General features: G+C 35.8%; 1 protein-coding gene across 1 annotated transcript; it reads left to right on the forward strand.

The window, feature by feature from the left end:
• Nucleotides 1-6,849: 6,849 nt before the first annotated feature.
• cunh16orf87 (chromosome unknown C16orf87 homolog) lies at nucleotides 6,850-19,265 on the forward strand. Its single transcript, XM_055022463.1, has 4 exons — nucleotides 6,850-7,101; nucleotides 8,842-8,941; nucleotides 11,993-12,172; nucleotides 17,226-19,265. The coding sequence occupies exons 1-4, from the start codon at nucleotides 7,036-7,038 to the stop codon at nucleotides 17,342-17,344; spliced, it is 465 nt and encodes a 154-aa protein (XP_054878438.1). The 5' UTR covers nucleotides 6,850-7,035; the 3' UTR covers nucleotides 17,345-19,265.
• Nucleotides 19,266-19,687: the final 422 nt, after the last annotated feature.

Genomic DNA, 19,687 nt, shown 5'->3' on the forward strand with positions numbered 1-19,687 from the left:
ACCCAAACTAGTATTAATAAACCCAAACTAGTATTAATAAACCCAAACTAGTATTAATAAACCCAGACTAGTATTAATAAACCCAGACTAGTATTAATGAACCCAGACTAGTATTAATAAACCCAAACTAGTATTAACAAACCCAGACTAGTATTAATAAACCCAGACTAGTATTAATAAACCCAAACTTAGTATTAATGAATCCAGACTAGTATTAATAAACCCAGACTAGTATTAATAAACCCAAACTAGTATTAATGAATCCAGACTAGTATTAATAAACCCAGACTAGTATTAATAAACCCAAACTAGTATTAATGAACCCAGACTAGTATTAATAAAACCCAGACTAGTATTAATAAACCCAGACCAGTATTAATAAACCCAAACTAGTATTAATAAACCCAACTAGTATTAATAACCCAAACTAGTATTAATTTACCCAGACCAGTATTAATAACCCAGACTAGTATTAATAAACCCAGACTAGTATTAATGAACCCAGACTAGTATTAATAAACCCAAAACTAGTATTAACAAACCCAGACTAGTATTAATAAACCCAAACTAGTATTAATGAATCCAGACTAGTATTAATAAACCCAAACTAGTATTAATGAATCCAGACTAGTATTAATAAACCCAGACTAGTATTAATAAACCAAACAAGTATTAATAAACCCAGACCAGTATTAATAAACCCAAACTAGTATTAATAAACCCAAACTAGTATTAATAAACCCAAACTAGTATTAATAAACCCAGACTAGTATTAATAAACCCAGACTAGTATTAATGAACCCAGACTAGTATTAATAAACCCAAACTAGTATTAACAAACCCAGACTAGTATTAATAAACCCAGACTAGTATTAATAAACCCAAACTAGTATAATGAATCCAGACTAGTATTAATAAACCCAGACTAGTATTAATAAACCCAAACTAGTATTAATGAATCCAGACTAGTATTAATAAACCCAGACTAGTATTAATAAACCCAAACTAGTATTAATGAACCCAGACTAGTATTAATAAACCCAGACTAGTATTAATAAACCCAAACTAGTATTAATAAACCCAAACTAGTATTAATAAACCCAAACTAGTATTAATAAACCCAAATTAGTATTAATAAACCCAAACTAGTATTAATGAACCCAGACCAGTATTAATAAACCCAAACTAGTATTAATGAATCCAGACTAGTATTATAAACCCAAACAAGTATTAATAAACCCAGACCAGTATTAATAAACCCAGACTAGTATTAATAAACCCAAACTAGTATTAATGAATCCAGACTAGTATTAATAAACCCAGACTAGTATTAATAAACCCAAACTAGTATTAATGAATCCAGACTAGTATTAATAAACCAGACTAGTATTAATAAACCCAAACTAGTATTAATGAACCCAGACTAGTATTAATAAACCCAGACTAGTATTAATAAACCCAGACCAGTATTAATAAACCCAAATAGTATTAATAAACCCAAACTAGTATTAATAAACCCAAACTAGTATTAATAAACCCAGACTAGTATTAATAAACCCAGACTAGTATTAATAAACCCAGACTAGTATTAATAAACCCAGACTAGTATTAATGAACCCAGACTAGTATTAATAAACCCAAACTAGTATTAATGAACCCAAACTAGTATTAATGAATCCAAACTAGTATTAATGAATCCAGACTAGTATTAATAAACCCAAACTAGTATTAATGAACCCAGACTAGTATTAATAAACCCAGACTAGTATTAATAAACCCAAACTAGTATTAATGAACCCAGACTAGTATTAATAAACCCAGACTAGTATTAATAAACCCAGACCAGTATTAATAAACCCAAACTAGTATTAATCAATCAATCAATCAAACTTTATTTGTATAGCACATTTCAGCTACAAGGCATTTCAAAGTGCTTTACATCATAAACACAAAACACGAAGGCATGCAACATAGAATAAAATACCAAGGTTTTTTTTTTTTTTTTTTTTTTTTTCCTCCCTTTTTCCCCTCTTCTTTCCCTTTCTTCCCCCTTCCCTTTGACACGGAATTTAAGCGCCTGTTACCGCCGGACTCCGCCGTCCGTTTAACCACGGGTATTCGCCGGGCCCCGTTGCCCACAACAGGAAAAAAAAAAAAAAAAAAAAAAAATTACATACATATCCACAAAATCAAATCCATACATATTACATTTCAAATGCAACTCTAAACAGGTGCGTTTTTACTTGAGATTTGAAGGAAGTCAGGGTTTCCGCTGTTTTACAGTTTTCTGGAAGTTTGTTCCAAAGTTTTGGTGCATAGATGCTGAAAGCTGCTTCTCCTCTCTTGGTTCTGGTTCTGGGGATGCAGAGCAGACCAGAACCAGAAGACCTGAGAGTCTGGAAGGTTGATACAACAACAGCAGATCTTTGATGTATTGAATGTAATGAACCCAGACTAGTATTAATGAACCCAGACTAGTATTAATAAACCAAAACTAGTATTAATAAACCCAGACTAGTATTAATAAACCCAAACAAGTATTAATAAACCCAGACCAGTATTAATAAACCCAAACTAGTATTAATGAACCCAGACTAGTATTAATAAACCCAAACTAGTATTAATAAACCCAAACTAGTATAATGAACCCAGACTAGTAATAATAAACCCAGACTAGTATTAATAAACCCAAACTAGTATTAATGAACCAGACTAGTATTAATAAACCCAAACTAGTATTAATAAACCCAAACTAGTATTAATAAACCCAGACTAGTATTAATAAACCCAAACTAGTATTAATAAACCCAAACTAGTATTAATGAACCCAGACTAGTATTAATAACCGAAACTAGTATTAATAAACCCAGACTAGTATTAATAAACCCAAACTAGTATTAATGAACCCAGACTAGTATTAATGAACCCAGATAGTATTAATAAACCGAAACTAGTATTAATAAACCCAAACAAGTATTAATAAACCCAGACTAGTATTAATAAACCCAACTAGTATTAATAAACCCAAACTAGTATTAATAAACCCGACTAGTATTAATAAACCCAAACTAGTATTAATGAACCCAAACTAGTATTAATGAACCCAGACTAGTAATAAAACCCAGACTAGTATTAATAAACCCAAACTAGTATTAATGAACCCAGACTAGTATAATAAACCCAAACTAGTATTAATAAACCCAAACTAGTATTAATAAACCAGACTAGTATTAATAAACCCAAACTAGTATTAATAAACCCAAACTAGTATTAATGAACCCAGACTAGTAATAATAAACCCAGACTAGTATTAATAAACCCAAACTAGTATTAATGAACCCAGACTAGTATAATAAACCCAAACTAGTATTAATAAACCCAAACTAGTATTAATGAACCCAGACTAGTATTAATAAACCGAAACTAGTATTAATAAAACCCAAACTAGTATAATGAACCCAGACTAGTATTAATAAACCCAAATAGTAATTAAAAACCCAAACTAGTATTAATAAACCCAAACTAGTATTAATAAACCCAAATTAGTATTAATAAACCCAAACTAGTATTAATGAACCCAGACCAGTATTAATAAACCCAAACTAGTATTAATAAACCCAAACTAGTATTAATAAACCCAAACTAGTATTAATGAACCCAAACTAGTATTAATGAACCCAGACTAGTATTAATAAACCCAAACTAGTAATAATAAACCCAGACTAGTATTAATAAACCGAAACTAGTATTAATAAACCCAAAGTAGTATTAATAAACCCAACTAGTATTAATGAACCCAGACTAGTAATAATAAACCCAGACTAGTATTAATAAACCCAAACTAGTATTAATGAACCCAGACTAGTATTAATAAACCCAGACTAGTATTAATGAACCCAGACTAGTATTAATAAACCCAGACTAGTATTAATAAACCCAAACTTGTATTAATAAACCCAGACCAGTATTAATAAACCAAACTAGTATTAATGAACCCAGGCTAGTATTAATAAACCCAAACTAGTATTAATAAACCCAAACTAGTATTAATAAACCCAGACTAGTATTAATAAACCCAAACTAGTATTAATAAACCCAAACTAGTATTAATAAACCCAAACTAGTATTAATGAACCCAGACTAGTATTAATAAACCCAAACTAGTATTAATAAACCCAAACTAGTATTAATGAACCCAGACTAGTATTAATAAACCCAGACTAGTATTAATGAACCCAGACTAGTATTAATAAACCCAGACTAGTATTAATAAACCCAAACTAGTATTAATGAACCCAGACTAGTATTAATAAACCCAGACTAGTATTAATAAACCCAGACCAGTATTAATAAACCAAACTAGTATTAATGAACCCAAACTAGTATTAATAAACCCAAACTAGTAATAATGAACCCAGACTAGTATTAATAAACCCAAACTAGTATTAATAAACCAAGACTAGTATTAATAAACCCAAACTAGTATTAATAAACCCAAATTAGTATTAATAAACCCAAACTAGTATTAATAAACCCAAACTAGTATTAATGAACCCAGACTAGTATTAATAAACCCAGACTAGTATTAATAAACCCAAACTAGTATTAATAAACCCAAACTAGTATTAATAAACCCAAACTAGTAATAATGAACCCAGACCAGTATTAATAAACCCAAACTAGTATTAATAAACCCAAACTAGTATTAATAAACCAAGACTAGTATTAATGAACCCAAACTAGTATTAATAAACCCAAACTAGTATTAATAAACCCAAACTAGTATTAATAAACCCAAACTAGTATTAATAAACCAAGACTAGTATTAAGGAACCCAAACTATTCCATGATAACTGCTTGTGCGCCACATGTTCGTGTTAGATTATTGTCTGAGGAAAAATGTGGCTCAGTTTCATCGTTTACATTTAAACAAAATATTAAAATCATGAAAAAACATTTGGTTTGAAACTTTTTGGTCTACATAACATTGAATGTCGTCAGAATTCAGTGTATTTAGGTGTTTTGACGCTTTGTAGTTTGATATTGTCCACAGAAAAGATGTGCGTATATTTGCGCAAACTTTAATGCAAAGTTTATTATTTTACATGCCGACTTGTGTGTAAAATATGGCGCTGCACATTTTCTTTAGCTTGTATTTTCTATTTCTTTGTTTGGTATCTTGTTTCATTTACAGCTCTTTTGATTCTTAATTATTTGGGCTGACACTGTTTCTGTTTTATTAGACAGGGTTGTAACATGCATTAATTATCTCTCCTGTTTGCAGTTGCTGAGGTACAGTGGTGGTGCTGATGTGGTCAGGGCGTCTTCCTCTTCTATGCAACGTTTTGGTGTTTTAAAGGGTTTTTTGTTTTGCTGTGTGTCCTTCTGCTGGTGACCTCAGCTACTGTGGGTTTTCTTCTGTTTTCTTTTGGTGTTTTTAAGAGTGTTTGAAAATAGAATCTAATTAATTGCTTTGTGAATCTAAGTCCTGTCTCAAATGTTATAACTACCTGCACATCTGAACCTGTGCTTTCAAAAGAAGGTAATATTCCCAGGGTGGTGATGTTGAGCTATTTATTTCTTTGGCTCCAAAACTGAAGTTGCATAATATTTCTGAGTTCCTTGAGTGTTGCCACACATACACACCTTGATCAGCTTAAAAATAATCAAACCTGATGTGTTTGGAGTTAACCTGCTGATCCAACCCAGCTTTTTCTTTTTCAGTGATAATAAAATTACCCTGCAGATGCATTCCATTTAGCGCACAGACCAATGCACTACATCTGAGGAACAGTATAATGTCTAGGATAATAAATATGGTTCAGTTTCATTGTTTATCTTTAGAAGAAATATTAAGACAGATGTAGAAGAGAATATCATTTGCAAAGGACTGAGAATTTATAACATAACTTAATAATGTTGCTTCGAAGCATAAACTTAGCAGGCACTGTCTGTGTATCTCTCCAGTTGCTTGGTAAACAGCAAATCAACCAGTCAGATTACAGGAACTACTTCCGGTGGAACCTTTGAAGCAGACAATGGGCTACATTATCAGAATGCTGTCACAGATGCTACTTCTTTCCGCTATGAAGAGAAAAGTGCCTGTTTTCTGAAAACTAAGATTTGCTGACCATGTTCTTCCCTGTATGCCAGTACCATAAACACCTTTTTTATTGTAATGATCATCAAAAATAATTTACCATCTGTCTCTTTTTCCTGCTTTGTTTTCTAATACCACCAGTTGGCTGCCAATAAAGCACAACCAGCAGCAAATGTTGGTGCTTCACTGTAGTGTGATAGGGAAGTATACGCAGCGAGATTTACCCACTATGTCTATATTTTCTTGATTGATGTGACCTTTCTTGAACGTGCTGGCAATAAAAGAGAATGAAGAAGAAATAAAATGTCATGATTCTGCAGAGAGTTTTGCCATAAAATAATTATTGAATAAGGATGAATGCAAAATAACAATTACGTTCAAAATATTTGGCAAGAATATTGAGGAATAAAAATAGGAAAAAATAAAAGTATTACTACACTTATAAAAACTGAACTTCTAAAAAACAGGTCTTAGTAAGATGCTTAAAGTAAGCAGAAAACACTGAGCTTATGATCACTGCATTCTGACTACATATGCTTTGTTTCATGGACATTAACTACAAAAGACTGAGCTTAAAAAGAATTCAAAAGGTCGACAATTACTATAACCGAAATTAAACGTACATAATTTTTGAAAAACACAAGTTTAGAGGGGAAAAATCAATTGTTTCCTGATAAGTTTCGGTCCCCCTTGTAGTCCAGCAGGTGGCACTATTGCGCATTATAGTTGGTATTACGTTTGTATTAAGATGCCAGAATAAGAAAACGAAATTGATCATGGTCCTGAAAGCAGACGAAACCGCAGTCTAAGATAATATTTTTCGACTGTATGGCTGGATGTTACTCCGGGATCATCAGGTCTAATTTCGGTACCGGTCCACACGACTCACAGAGGTCTGACTTCGGCTCTTCGTGTCTCTGCGGAACTGAAGGACCATGTCGGCCCACAAAACAAAGAAGGTTAAAATGGCAACTAAATCCTGTCCCGAATGTGACCAACAGGTCAGTTTGTGTACAACAGAATATCTAGTTCTGACTTCTTTCTCAGTCAAAAGCAACTTCACCATTGCTGGGGCGAAAGAAAACAATTAAAATTTGTTCTGGATAATTACTGTATCATTTTTATCAGGAGGAAACAGTTGGATCGGTTGTCTGATGTTTACAGTCACAAGGGATATAAGTGCAATCTAATGAAGTTGTCTGTTGGAGAGAAATCTGGATCCTCACTCCTTTGGGTTTCCTCACATATCCAGATGTTAGTGAGATGCATGCTATGCTTTTATATACAGTGAGTGACATGTTTTTTTTTCATAGCCTTCTTGTTGGCAGCAGTCCAAATAATTACACATTTCAGTTGCATTTAAAAAAATGTTACTTCACAAAATGCATTTTGTTTATATGTGCACAGTTTCATTAGTAGAACAGCAGAAATGCAGGCCCTAAAGTGTTGCAATTCTTAATTTCTCTTTTGTGACTGTACAATTTTATCAACAGTGAACATTTAGTATTTGACAGATTGTCACACCGTGTTATCTTACGTTATGCCATCAGAGAATGAAGATCAATGATAAAGATTTCCGAACCTTAACCAACTACTGGCTCCAACCAGAGTGAACAATAAAGATTTCATGTGATCATGTGATAGTGAGAAAGTCAGATTTTGAGGCTTGACCACGCCCACATTGCTTTGAAACAACGTCTAATTGGAAAACTACTCAAATGTGTTGAAAGGAGACAAAAGGTGGTTTTTCCTCTGAAATTGGCCAACTTCCTCTGGGATAGGGCCAGAGTCCCAAGAGGCTTTTTTGTTAGTCTTGAGAAGTTGCTTGTTTATCAAATTTTAGAATCCTAGGTGAAAATATGGATTGGTGCTGATTGTTTTAATGCTTCTAGCAATAAGGCTAAGCCCTAGTAATAGCAATAGGGCTCGCTATTATTAGAGTGAGCTTAGCAAATATCAGCATAATATTCATCTATAGAAATATTTGGTATATGCTTAAATATTTCTGGAGTATTTTGGTGTATACTGCATAAACATTTGCTTATGCAACTATTTGATATTTGGTCAAACATAGACTTTTCAAAGTAAAACATTACTCTTCATAGAGCGGTCTAGTGTGATGTCAAAATTTGACCCCTGACATTTTCTTAGGGTCCTGAAAAGAATGAATCAAAGGTTTGTACCTCTGGCTTTCTTTGTAGGCCTTATAAAAAAAATTATTGTATCATAACATGGTCAGAAATTCACAATTTCTACAAATTTTAATTCCTCATCTCGAAAGGTCATGCTGACTTAATTTAACACAGATCAATTAGAACCAAAATTGCAAATTCTATCCAAGATGGCTGACTTCCTCTTTATTGTTGAAACTTTTGGGGTAAGTCTTGGGAAGTGTACCAAACTGGGTTTTGAAAGTTGCTCCAGCGGTGCTGTTGACCTGTTTTTATTCTTCATTCTTTTGCGCAACACATACTGGATGTAAATTTCACTCATGTATAAAGTTTGAGCTTTTGTATGTGTGTGGGCCTCTAAATTGGCAATTCATTTTCAGGTAAACAAATAAACGTAATTGATACACTGGACCTTCGCAGCCCTTTTGCTGCTAGGGTCTAAAAAAAACAAGACAAATGTATGTGTAAATTACAGTAAAAATTTTGAACCTGTTTTGCTGGTGGCATATATTTTCAATCCCTCTTGATCGTCATGAAAACATAATTTAATATTAGCATTTTATTTTGCAGATTCCAGTTGCCTGCAAATCCTGTCCATGTGGTTATATATTTATCAGCAGAAAACTTCTAAATGCAAAACTCAGTGAATGTCCTTCACCAGCTATCACAGGTAAGGTTCACCTCACCAAACACATGGCATAAAGCATTTCAGCTGGTGGCTGGATATCCAGATTGAGAGGGATGCAGCCTGTCTGTCTATCTCAACCTAACTTCAGTTAATAGATGAGTATTACTGTAAATCAGAATTGAAGCTCGTGCTGACTGACCAGTTACTAAGAATAAAGCAGCTTTTAGAACGCTATTGAGCAGTTGGTACCTGCAGCTATATTTTGTGTCGTCTGCCATTAAAAGCGAGCTTGTTAAAAAATAACAGTGGGACTGAACAATCGACTATTGAGAAGTTATTGTTATCTGGAAGCATGGACTCTGTTTAAGTTGTAAGTGAATGGATTTAATTTGACCCAATCCCTAGCATTTGTCTGTGACGTGTAATGCACCAGCTCAAATAGGCTTATTAGAAATTGCATTCGCTGTAATCGACCTCATGGGGAATGAGGCCACAACATCTTTGCCAGCATTAAAACACTTTATACATTCCTCTTGCTTTGACTTTAATTTAGGGTTGTCATCATCTTCAGTCTGTTATATCATTAAAAGTTTCAGAGCATCTGGAGAAATCCCTGCAAGTAAGCAGCAAGGTCCACATTGAGGGCCCACGACAATCAATCCCTCAGACAGCACCTCATTATAACCCGACATCATTCCCTAACAAATATTTTCACAATTCAGCAAATCATTGTCAGTGAATAGTTTGTTTTTACATCTACAAGTTCTAGTTAAAACTCTACAATACTAAGCGGAAGTTATATATCAACAACACACAAAAACGCTGCTAGCCTGATGAACCTTTCTGGCTAGAGGAACTTGCGAGCCAAAAAAGTGTCCTGGGTTTTGATGAGTCCACACTTCAAATTGTTTTTGGAAATCATGGCCAATGTGGCCTCCAGCTTAAAGAGGAAAAGGACTGTCTGGATCACAGAGGTGTCTTAGTGCCCACAGCATGGGTAACTTGCATGTCTTTGCAGGCATCATTGTTGCTCCAATACTGAAAGGTTTTGGAGTGAGATATGTTGCTATCCAAACAGCCTTTTTTCAAGGGACATACTTGCTTATTCCAGCAAGACCAAGCCACATTTTGCATGTGTTACAACAGAATGGCTTCGTAGTAAGAGTGCTGGTACTAGACTGAAATTGCTAAGATATTGAGGTGTGATCATAGAAGCATCAAATGTTTACCTGCAAATAGTCAACAGGGTCACAAGAAACTTGTATAGAAAAAAAATTAACTACATTTGAAAATGTGTTTCTGATTATGATGCACAAAATACAACAATAGAGACTCTGGACTGTTGAGAAACTGAATGCAAGCAAGAATGTGAAAGAACTCCCCCCACAAAGCTTCAACTATCAGTATCCTGACTTTCAACACAGCTTCTGGGTCTTGTTAAAAGAAAAGGTGATGTAACACCTCTGGGTGTTACATCACCTCTGTGAACAAGGCCTTGTCCAAACATCATTCAAATGTGCAGCAGCAGGCATCAAACTCCAAATGAGTGAATATGAGCAGAAAAACAAATGTATCTTTTTGAAGATGACATATCTTGTAGAATTAGAATTTAGAATTTGTCACTATACAAATATAAAATGAGTGTAAAGGCAGAAAACGTGGCACAGCAGTTAGCCATGTCTCAGTTAGCCATGCTTCTTCCCTCCCCTCTGTTTAGCCATCTCCGAGACTCAACAACAATCTACAGACAGCCTGGTGATCTTGCAATGTCATCTAGGATGTTATGCTTATGATGAAATTCGCTTGAAACAGATATGTAGTGTTAGTTCCCAATGTGTAGTGAATGTTCGCTCTACTTGTGGATCAAAAAGCGAATAAAAATGACAAAAAAATGTTCCTTCCGATTCTGATCACCCATGATGAGCAATGATCGGCATTGCTCATCATCTGGATTGGTTGTTAATTTTTCACTTTAGGTATAAATGTGATCTGACAAAATTTATAAATAATATGGTAATAAATTAACGTAGTTGAGACATAAACATGCACAATACAGCAGCTATTCAATCAACAGGACAATTGAAAACCTTGCAATCAATAAAACAAGTTAACACAAGTTAGGGTTGTCATCATTAAATATTTAACTTGTGTATCGTATTATACACCAGTCAAATAAATCTGCCTACATCAAATAACATCAAGAAAAAAGGAAACATTCATTCAAAGTTAAATGCAGGCTGCATCAAAATAAATAATCCTGAGTTACTAAATCAAAACTTCCTGAGAGCATTTATGGCTAGCTGGTTAGTGGAGGCTCTGATTGGTTGTTTCTGACAAGCTGAATAATTCTGCAGAGTGCTAGGAAGTGGCAGAGGAGATCAACTTTTTTATTTTTTTCAGAGGTTATCTGTCTTGTGTTACGGCATAGTGAAAATTTTAAGACATATGTAAAATATTATGTTTGTTTAAATTGTATGTGGCAGCTTTAAGCAGACATTCGCTGCTGGGTGGAGCAGAAACAGGACTCCGTCTGTAAAAGATTACTACTTAAGCGTCTAACGTTGGTTCAACATCAAGAGCAGAAATAGCGTCTTCCACCACCAGTGTGTTAGTTGCAGTGAGCCTCGATGTAGCCAAACTCCATCAAGTGTTTGTTCTTTAAATGTCATATTTGTCTTGTTCTGTTGATGCATTTTGACGTGCTTCACCCCCGAGGTAATTTTCCGTTGTAACACGCAAACTTCCCCATTCACTCTCAGTGTTGAAGTTCCACACCACATTGCTTAGGATTTCCTGCTGTTGTTTCAGTGTGAAGGAAAAAGGATATGAGCTGCACACGCAGGCTGCGAAGTGAGATACAGGTGATTGTTTGTGTGATCAGCAACACGAGACCGTGATCACCGATCAGACACTTTTTCACGGAAATCGGCTGATTGTGATTGGTGGCTGATCGATTGGCACACCTCTAATAAATACATCACTTCAAAGTAAAAAGCATTAATTTATGTCTCAAGTTTTTTTGAAATATAATGTCCTATTAAAATATAAAATTATACTTTTTGTGCATCCTTACTGGTCGTGTTTTTGTTTCAGACAAACTGGACTTCAAGCGGAGAAGAACAGAGCGCATTCGCAGAGAGAGGATTGGCTCTCCTCTAACCAGTGACTCAGAAAACCACAGAAGATCCCGAGCCAACAGTCAGTCAGATACCATCCGTAGAGGCCGTGGTCGCCCAAAGACTGTGGGCCTGAAGAAACAGGAAGAAGAGAAAGGTAAATCCTTGCAATTGTCGTCTAGCCAGACAATCAATAGTTTTTATTTTTAAAAAAATTCAAAAGTTTGGTGTCCAGAGTTTGAGTGACATATCCAGAATTGACAGCACATTTTTACAAGACTTATTAATAAGCAGAGATCTATAAATACATAGAGAATATTGTAAATTTTCAAGGTTCAAGAATTATTGAATGCATTTTGAATTTAATGTTGGGCCCAATTTGGGCTAATAGGTGTCACTTGTTTGTGTTGTGAAATGTTTTGGCGTTACAAACCAAACTGTTTTTACATGTTGCAACAAAATGTCTGTTTATTGGACATTATTTGGACTGATGAAATGGACATTATTTGGACTGATGAAATGGACATTATTTGGACTGATGAAATGGACATTATTTGGACTGATGAAATGGACATTATTTGGACTGATGAAATGGACATTATTTGGACTGATGAAATGGACATTATTTGGACTGATGAAATGGACATTATTTGGACTGATGAAATGGACATTATTTGGACTGATGAAATGGACATTATTTGGACTGATGAAATGGACATTATTTGGACTGATGAAATGGACATTATTTGGACTGATGAAATGGTGACGGCAGGTTAAATGTAAACAGAGTAACGTAATAAGACCTGTGAGAAAAGTAACGTGAGCGCGGGCGGCACAATCCAGGATATTTACGGGAAAATAATAATATGACGAGAAAAGGGTTAAAAAATTGGAACTTTCTCGGCCAAAAGGGAAAACTTGACAAGTTGTCAGTGGCTATGGCAACGAGTCTGTATGTAGCTTGGCCAATACAGAGAGCAAGAAAGAAGTGGTTTTGAGTTCTACTTCAGCGGTTTTTCCCTTTGCCAAATATGTGAACAAACCCCAATTCAAATACACAGATTATACCATATTGTAGCCATGGTAACACAACAATCTATCAAGATGGTTCTTTAAACTTTTACAAAGTAAACTTCTTAATTAAATCCTAATTGTACTTTGTTTTCTCAGCTGAATGCTGAGAAAAAAAGCATTCAGCTTTACTTTGACAATGTGAAGCTGAATGCTGAATGCCAAGGTATGTGAGCTGAATACACTGGTATTCAGCTCACATTAACATTGTCAAGGTATATGACAATGTTATTAAAATTTAATAACATTGTCATTCTCTATAAATGATGCTACAGGTTTAGATCTGTGTTACAATGAAATCATTTCTAGGGGCCCCTGAATCTGTAGAGGGCCCTACCAGCAGCTACTGACTTTTCTTTGCCTTGATATTCCAGTCTTACAATTCCAGATCTCAGAGATGCTAACATCAAAAAATGATATGCAGTTAACCCCTTTGAGCTTTTTTGATCTCTAAATCAGTCTGCAGCCAAGTTGATCTAGAGGTTAAATAGAACAACTTATGAAATTTGCTTATTTCATAACTTCATAACCTTTTATCTTCTCTCCTCTGGTCTGTTTAATGGCTACAGTCTAAGATCATCAACTCAGTCCTCCAGGACTGTCAGCAGAAACAGCAACATTATTCCTGTTGGGGAAAATATTTCCCCGCATGATAGGAATGATCTAGTCGGATCCAGTTCGATTCTTGATTAATATGGGTTGTTGCTATGTTGTATGGTGTTTTAAGATCCTATTCAGTGTGCCCTTTTTAACTTTGAGCCCCTGTCCCTCCAAAGGTTTCTGCACGGCCCTGACACAAAATATTGACACTTCTGAACTTTCACGAAGGGGTGTACTCACTTTTGTTGCTGGTAGTTTGACATTAATGCCTGTATAGAGTTGCTTTGAGGGAAGAATAAACTTACACTGTTGTATAAGCTGCACACAGATTACTTTTCATTGTGTCTAAGTGTCATTTTGTCAGTCTTGTCCCATGAAAAGATATACTTGAATATCTGTAGAGATTTCAGGGGTGTACTCCCATTTGTGTGTGATGAGAAAGCCAACTTTACTCTCTGCAACCGTGGCTGCAGTTTTGACTGCCCAGAGAAAATTCCCTCCTCATGCTCCACCACAGTGTTGGGAACATTGTTATCCTGCCATCTCTCATGATGATCATAACACTGCTGTTCAACCTTTGGGAAGTGACTGACCATTGTTGCTCTTGTGCAGTCTTGCTCAAACTGTGGTCTGTGGATGTCCCCTAGTGGAGCACAAGGTATTGCTTGTGGACAACCATTTGTTTGCTGTAACATTAGTTCAAAGTGTGTTGCTGTTGTTAATTTAGCAAAAGATTATGTTTACAAATGAAAATGGATAAATACTATAGAGAAATTTAAAGGCACTAAACTCATTGTATATATAAATAAAGAAATACACAAGACTCTGAACTCCTTCTGCTCATAGTCAAACAGGAAGAGATTTTAATGCACATCTGCGGAGCCAAAACATCACCTTCACATCGTTACACAAATCCAAAATCTCTTGACTTCTGCTTCTGACATCAATTTTTTTATGGAGTCCCAGCTCTACTGGTGTGTGTATTGGGAAGCTTTAATCAATGACGTTCTTTCCCTTCAATTGCGTGGCACTTCTGGCTCCATTTTACATTGGATGTATATTTGAAGTTCCAAGAATTAGGAGTTGACCTCCTGGAATAATCAGAGACGTTTTGACCTCAACATCTGCTCCATTTCAGACAAACTATTAGTCAAGTTGTTTGTTCCTTATCTGTCCAAAGCCCAGTTCACACTACACGATTTTAGAAGTCGGCCGATTCTGAAAACGTGACAGACCACACACTAGCCGATTTAAAATCGTAGGCGTAACGGGTTCGATCCTAGAGTGTAAGGTTTCACTCTAATTCCAGAGTTTTTTTTTCTTTTTATCATAAAAAAAATACAGTTTTTAATGTTTTCGGTTTTGTCGTTTCATTAACCGTTACCGTTTACATATAATTTTATAATTTTTTGCTGTGTTTATGTTGTTGTAGAATATATGCATATCACAAAATGACTGAAACATCAGAAACATAAGCAGACTTCTACCCATACAAGACTTCTACTTTAAGAGCAGCTTAAAGTAGAAGAAAGCATTTCCTGCATATTCGTTTTTAGAAAATCAGATGGCAGTTATTCTTTTCTCCCCAACTGACTGCAAAAGCTTCACGTATTCCAGCTCCTTTAATTGAAACTTATTGTATTGTTTAAACCTGTATTATGACTGCAGAATAAAATCAAATGCACCATTTCATCCAAAGATTGGAATGCGCTTCTCAACCAGATGTGCTCTGTGCAATAATTTTATAATTATCTTTCATTTAAAAAAAAAAAACAATGATCCTATAGCATGCTGCTCCAAATAAGGATAAAGTTTCACTTATGGTTTTATGAGATCTAATTAAGCACATTTCATTCACCGTTGCAGCGGCCCCGACGTTCCACCGACTGGACCCGATCAGTCCTAACACACCACACACTACAGGATGATCGGTTCCGATTGTCGGAAGCGACAATCTTAGAACTCAGAACGTTCTAAGATTGTCTTAGAGGGCAAAATCGTGTAGTGTGAACTGGGCATAAACTGAGATTCTTTTCCAAGTCTTGGGCTCCGGTGAGCAGGGTAAATGTCGGGTGCCAGAACTTATTTTCACAACAGCTTAAACTAACAACTTTCCTCTCTTTAGTGATTGTTATCCACATCTCTCCAAATCTTAATTCCTTCCTGACTTTTAGGTCAAATTGATCCAGTCCATTTCACACAGTATAATTCTTTTTGGTTAAAACATATCTTAGTGCGAATCAACCAAACAATATATTTTTTAACTATTAACATAATTATATTCCTCTTCATATCCCCCCTAAAATAAGTACACTTATTTTCTAGTTAGGAATGAGTTCCTTAAAGAGAATTGTATGGATAGAAGTCTGCTTCTGATGGCTAACATATAACCAATAAAGATAAAATGTTAATATAGATAACATAACAACAAAGCTTATGTAAATATATAGCTTAATGGTTTTACCTTGTGGTGAATGTATGATTTATAGTGCATTGCTCTCCAGTGGTCAACAGTTCCATTAGTATAGGATCCAAAAACCCTTTCAGTCCAACTTTCATTCATGGAAAAAACGATTATCCTATGGTCCCAGGCAACCACCTGCAGACACAATTGGAACTGCAGACCATGATACCTGCAATGAGTTTCACCCAACATCATCAGAGGTCATAATGGCAAGGATTTAACTAAGTAAAGACCAAACTTTAATTATAACACCAAATGAATAGTCAGCAGCGATGTAGTGTAGTACAGTTCCTGTCCTTCGGTCACAGAAACAAATTGTTGTTTCTGGGTTGATTTTATTATTCTGCCTTCTCACAGTCCTGGTTCAGGGCCCCCAACACATTCTCCATGTCCATGAGTCTCTGAGTCCAGCATACAAAGGGTCCCTGAACCGCCAGTGTCTCTTGGTCGTCCTTAGAAAACAGAATATACTGAGCAGTATCTTGCAGTACAATATGTTCCATTTCAAAGGTCTTCATTCCTTCAATGGAGAAATCCTTGATGCATCCATTATTCGATTCTAAAGTCCCTTTAATAACTCTCATGCGAACTGCGCATAAGGATCTTCCATGTGGCATGATATACATATCATTTAACATTTCCATGTCATATTATCATATTATCACCATTTTCTACATATCTCCTACATATATCATAACTTTAAAGAACATTTCATGACGGATTTAACAAATATGAGGAATTATCAGAATTTGCCAACTCAAAGGATGTTGTTTATATATATATATATATATATATATATATATATATATATATATATATATATATATATATATTCATACTAATGGAACTGTTGACCACTGGAGAGCAATTCATATATTCATATGTCAAGTGACGGTACTGCTTTTTTCTGCTGTGGCCCCAGTGACCTAGAATTTGACCTATCTAAGAAAGTTTCCTGTTTTTCTTTTTTATAGTTTGCATTTGTCCCTAAAATTAAATAGCTATCATGAGTTGATTGAAATCTTATAATCTTACATTAAAAATACTTTAATATGTTGTGTTTTTGTATTCACAGAAAAACAAGAAAAGGAAGTGGATGTGTACGCCAGTCTGTCTGATGAAAAGGCATTTGTCTTTTCTGTGGCCTTGGCTGAGATCAACCGTAAGATCCTGAGTCAGAGACTTATCCTATAGATTAAGACCAAAGAGAAGATCAGAACAAGAGTTGACTTAGGCTTGAGTCACATTGAAGTCATCTTTAAATAGTGGATACTTGACTTGGGATGAAAAGGGCAAGACTCGACTTAAACTTCTCACAAATGTTTGACCCTTGACAATGACTTATAAATATGACTTCTGAAAATCTGTGGACTTTTATAGTTGCGAAAATCATTTTACAGGTCATAATGGCTTGTGAAATAACCAAAGACTGCACACCTGGCTGGAGTACATGCTTCTCCTGCAAAAGGGATGTTCAAAAAAATAAAGTTTTTTTATTTTATTTTATCTTTTTCTTATGGACAACAGTATACATGCGGTTTAAACAGCTTTGATTATTGTTTGTATGCTAGTAGTAAAGTACCATTAACCTCTCATTTGCTGAAATTTATATCCAATTCTATATAAAACATTTTTTGTTGAAAGTCAGATGCTCAGTAGTGTTAATTTGAATATAGAACATGAAAGAAGGTGTATGTTTGGCACTGGTATAGAGTAGTGATTTGAAAATATTATGAATACAAATCTTCAGTTGTAATGTAATTGAAATGAATCACAGAATATATGTTTGAACAAACAATGCCTTTTCATTATAACTGTATTTTTAATGCATAAAACGTATTTTAAAACAATTGTCAGCCCAGTCCTCCTGACTGCAAGCCAGAAAAGTAGGCCTCCTTACACCTGGATCTTCCCCTGGGTCTCTTCCCGGTGGGACGTGCCCAGGACACCTCATCCCTTCATGATGCCTGAGCCACCTCAACTGATTCCTCTCGACATGAAGGAGCAGCGGCTCTACTCTGAGTCCCTCCCAGATGACTGAGTTTCTTACCCTATCTCTAAGGGAGAACCCAGACACCCTACTGAGAAAACTCATTTCGGCCGCTCGTATCCGTGACCTTGTTCTTTCAGTCAAGACCCAAAGCTCATTGCCATAGATGAGGATGGGAATGTAGATTGACTGGTAAGTCAAGAGATTTACTTTTAAACTCACCTCTCTCTTCATCATTACAGACTGGTACAGCGCCCACTTCACTGCAGATGCTGTATCAATCCATCTATATCAATGTCCCGCTCCATTTTCTCCTCATTCGTGAACAAGAACCCGAGTCACTTAAACTCCTCCACTTGGGGCAGGACACCCTCCTCAATCAGAAGAAAGCACTCTACCCTTTTCCTGCTCAACATTATGGCTTCTGATGTGGAGACACGAACCTCATTCCAGCCGCTTCACATTCGTCTGCAAACCGCTCAAGTGAAAGCTTTAGATCAAGGTCTGATGAAGCCAGCAACATAACCTGCAAAAAGTAGAGACATGATCCAAAGGCCACCAAAATGGATCCCCTCAACACCTTGGCTGGTCCTTGAAATTTTGTCAATCAAAGTAATGAACAGAATCACTGACAAAGGGAAAGTTTGGCGGAGAAAAACTCACCGGAAACGAACCTGACTGAAGGCATGTTGGTGGCAATGCTGACCAGTTTCTGACACTGATCAGACAGGGACCTAACAGCCTATCTCAAAGGCCCAATACTGGCCCAATACCGCATACTGCTGGAGTAACCCCACAGGACTCACTGAGAGACAAGGTCGAACACCTTCTCCAAGTCCACAAAACACAGGGTGCGTGGACAAACTCCCACGCACCCTCCCGGACTCTGCTAATGGTGTAGAGTTGGTCCAGTCGACGAAAACCACACTACTCTTTCTAAATCCAAGATTCGACTATCTGATGGACCCTCCTCTCCAGGACCCCTGAATATCAGGGAGGCTTAGAGGAAAGCATGATTAGTTATAAAAATAAATCTTATTTGGAAAATATTTATTTTAGATGTAAAAACAAAACAATGAAACTGTAGGTTATTTAGTTTTTGTAAATTTTAATAAAATATTTTCACAGGAATGTTGCTATGTTGTTCATGCTGCAATGCTTTCTGGGTAAATAACGTGTAATGGTCCAACTGCCAGCCTAACACTGGTCAGTAAAGTTATTGAGCCTTTTTACTTTGAACTGGAGCACAATGAACTTGATCTAAATAAAGAAATCAGAAAAGGAGAAAAGAGGGCCAAACACAGAAGGAGGACAGAGTTGGCCATAGGAGCTGATGTTTGCTGCTGCTGCCTTCAGCTTCGTAAATAAAACAATGGATGACATGTGCAGTTGGTGACTGCAGTAAAGCCAGCCACCTCTTTGACCTCTTTGACCTCTCACTTGAGAGTCCTGGCTGCCAGCCGATGTGATCTGTGCCCAGCTCGAGACCGGCACCTCACACTCCCCACAGGGACATTTTCTGCAGAAGAAATCAGACAAAATAAATT

Source organism: Poeciliopsis prolifica, unplaced genomic scaffold, assembly GCF_027474105.1.
Source record: "Poeciliopsis prolifica strain line A6 unplaced genomic scaffold, Auburn_PproV2 SCAFFOLD086, whole genome shotgun sequence".
Taxonomy (NCBI): domain Eukaryota; kingdom Metazoa; phylum Chordata; class Actinopteri; order Cyprinodontiformes; family Poeciliidae; genus Poeciliopsis; species Poeciliopsis prolifica.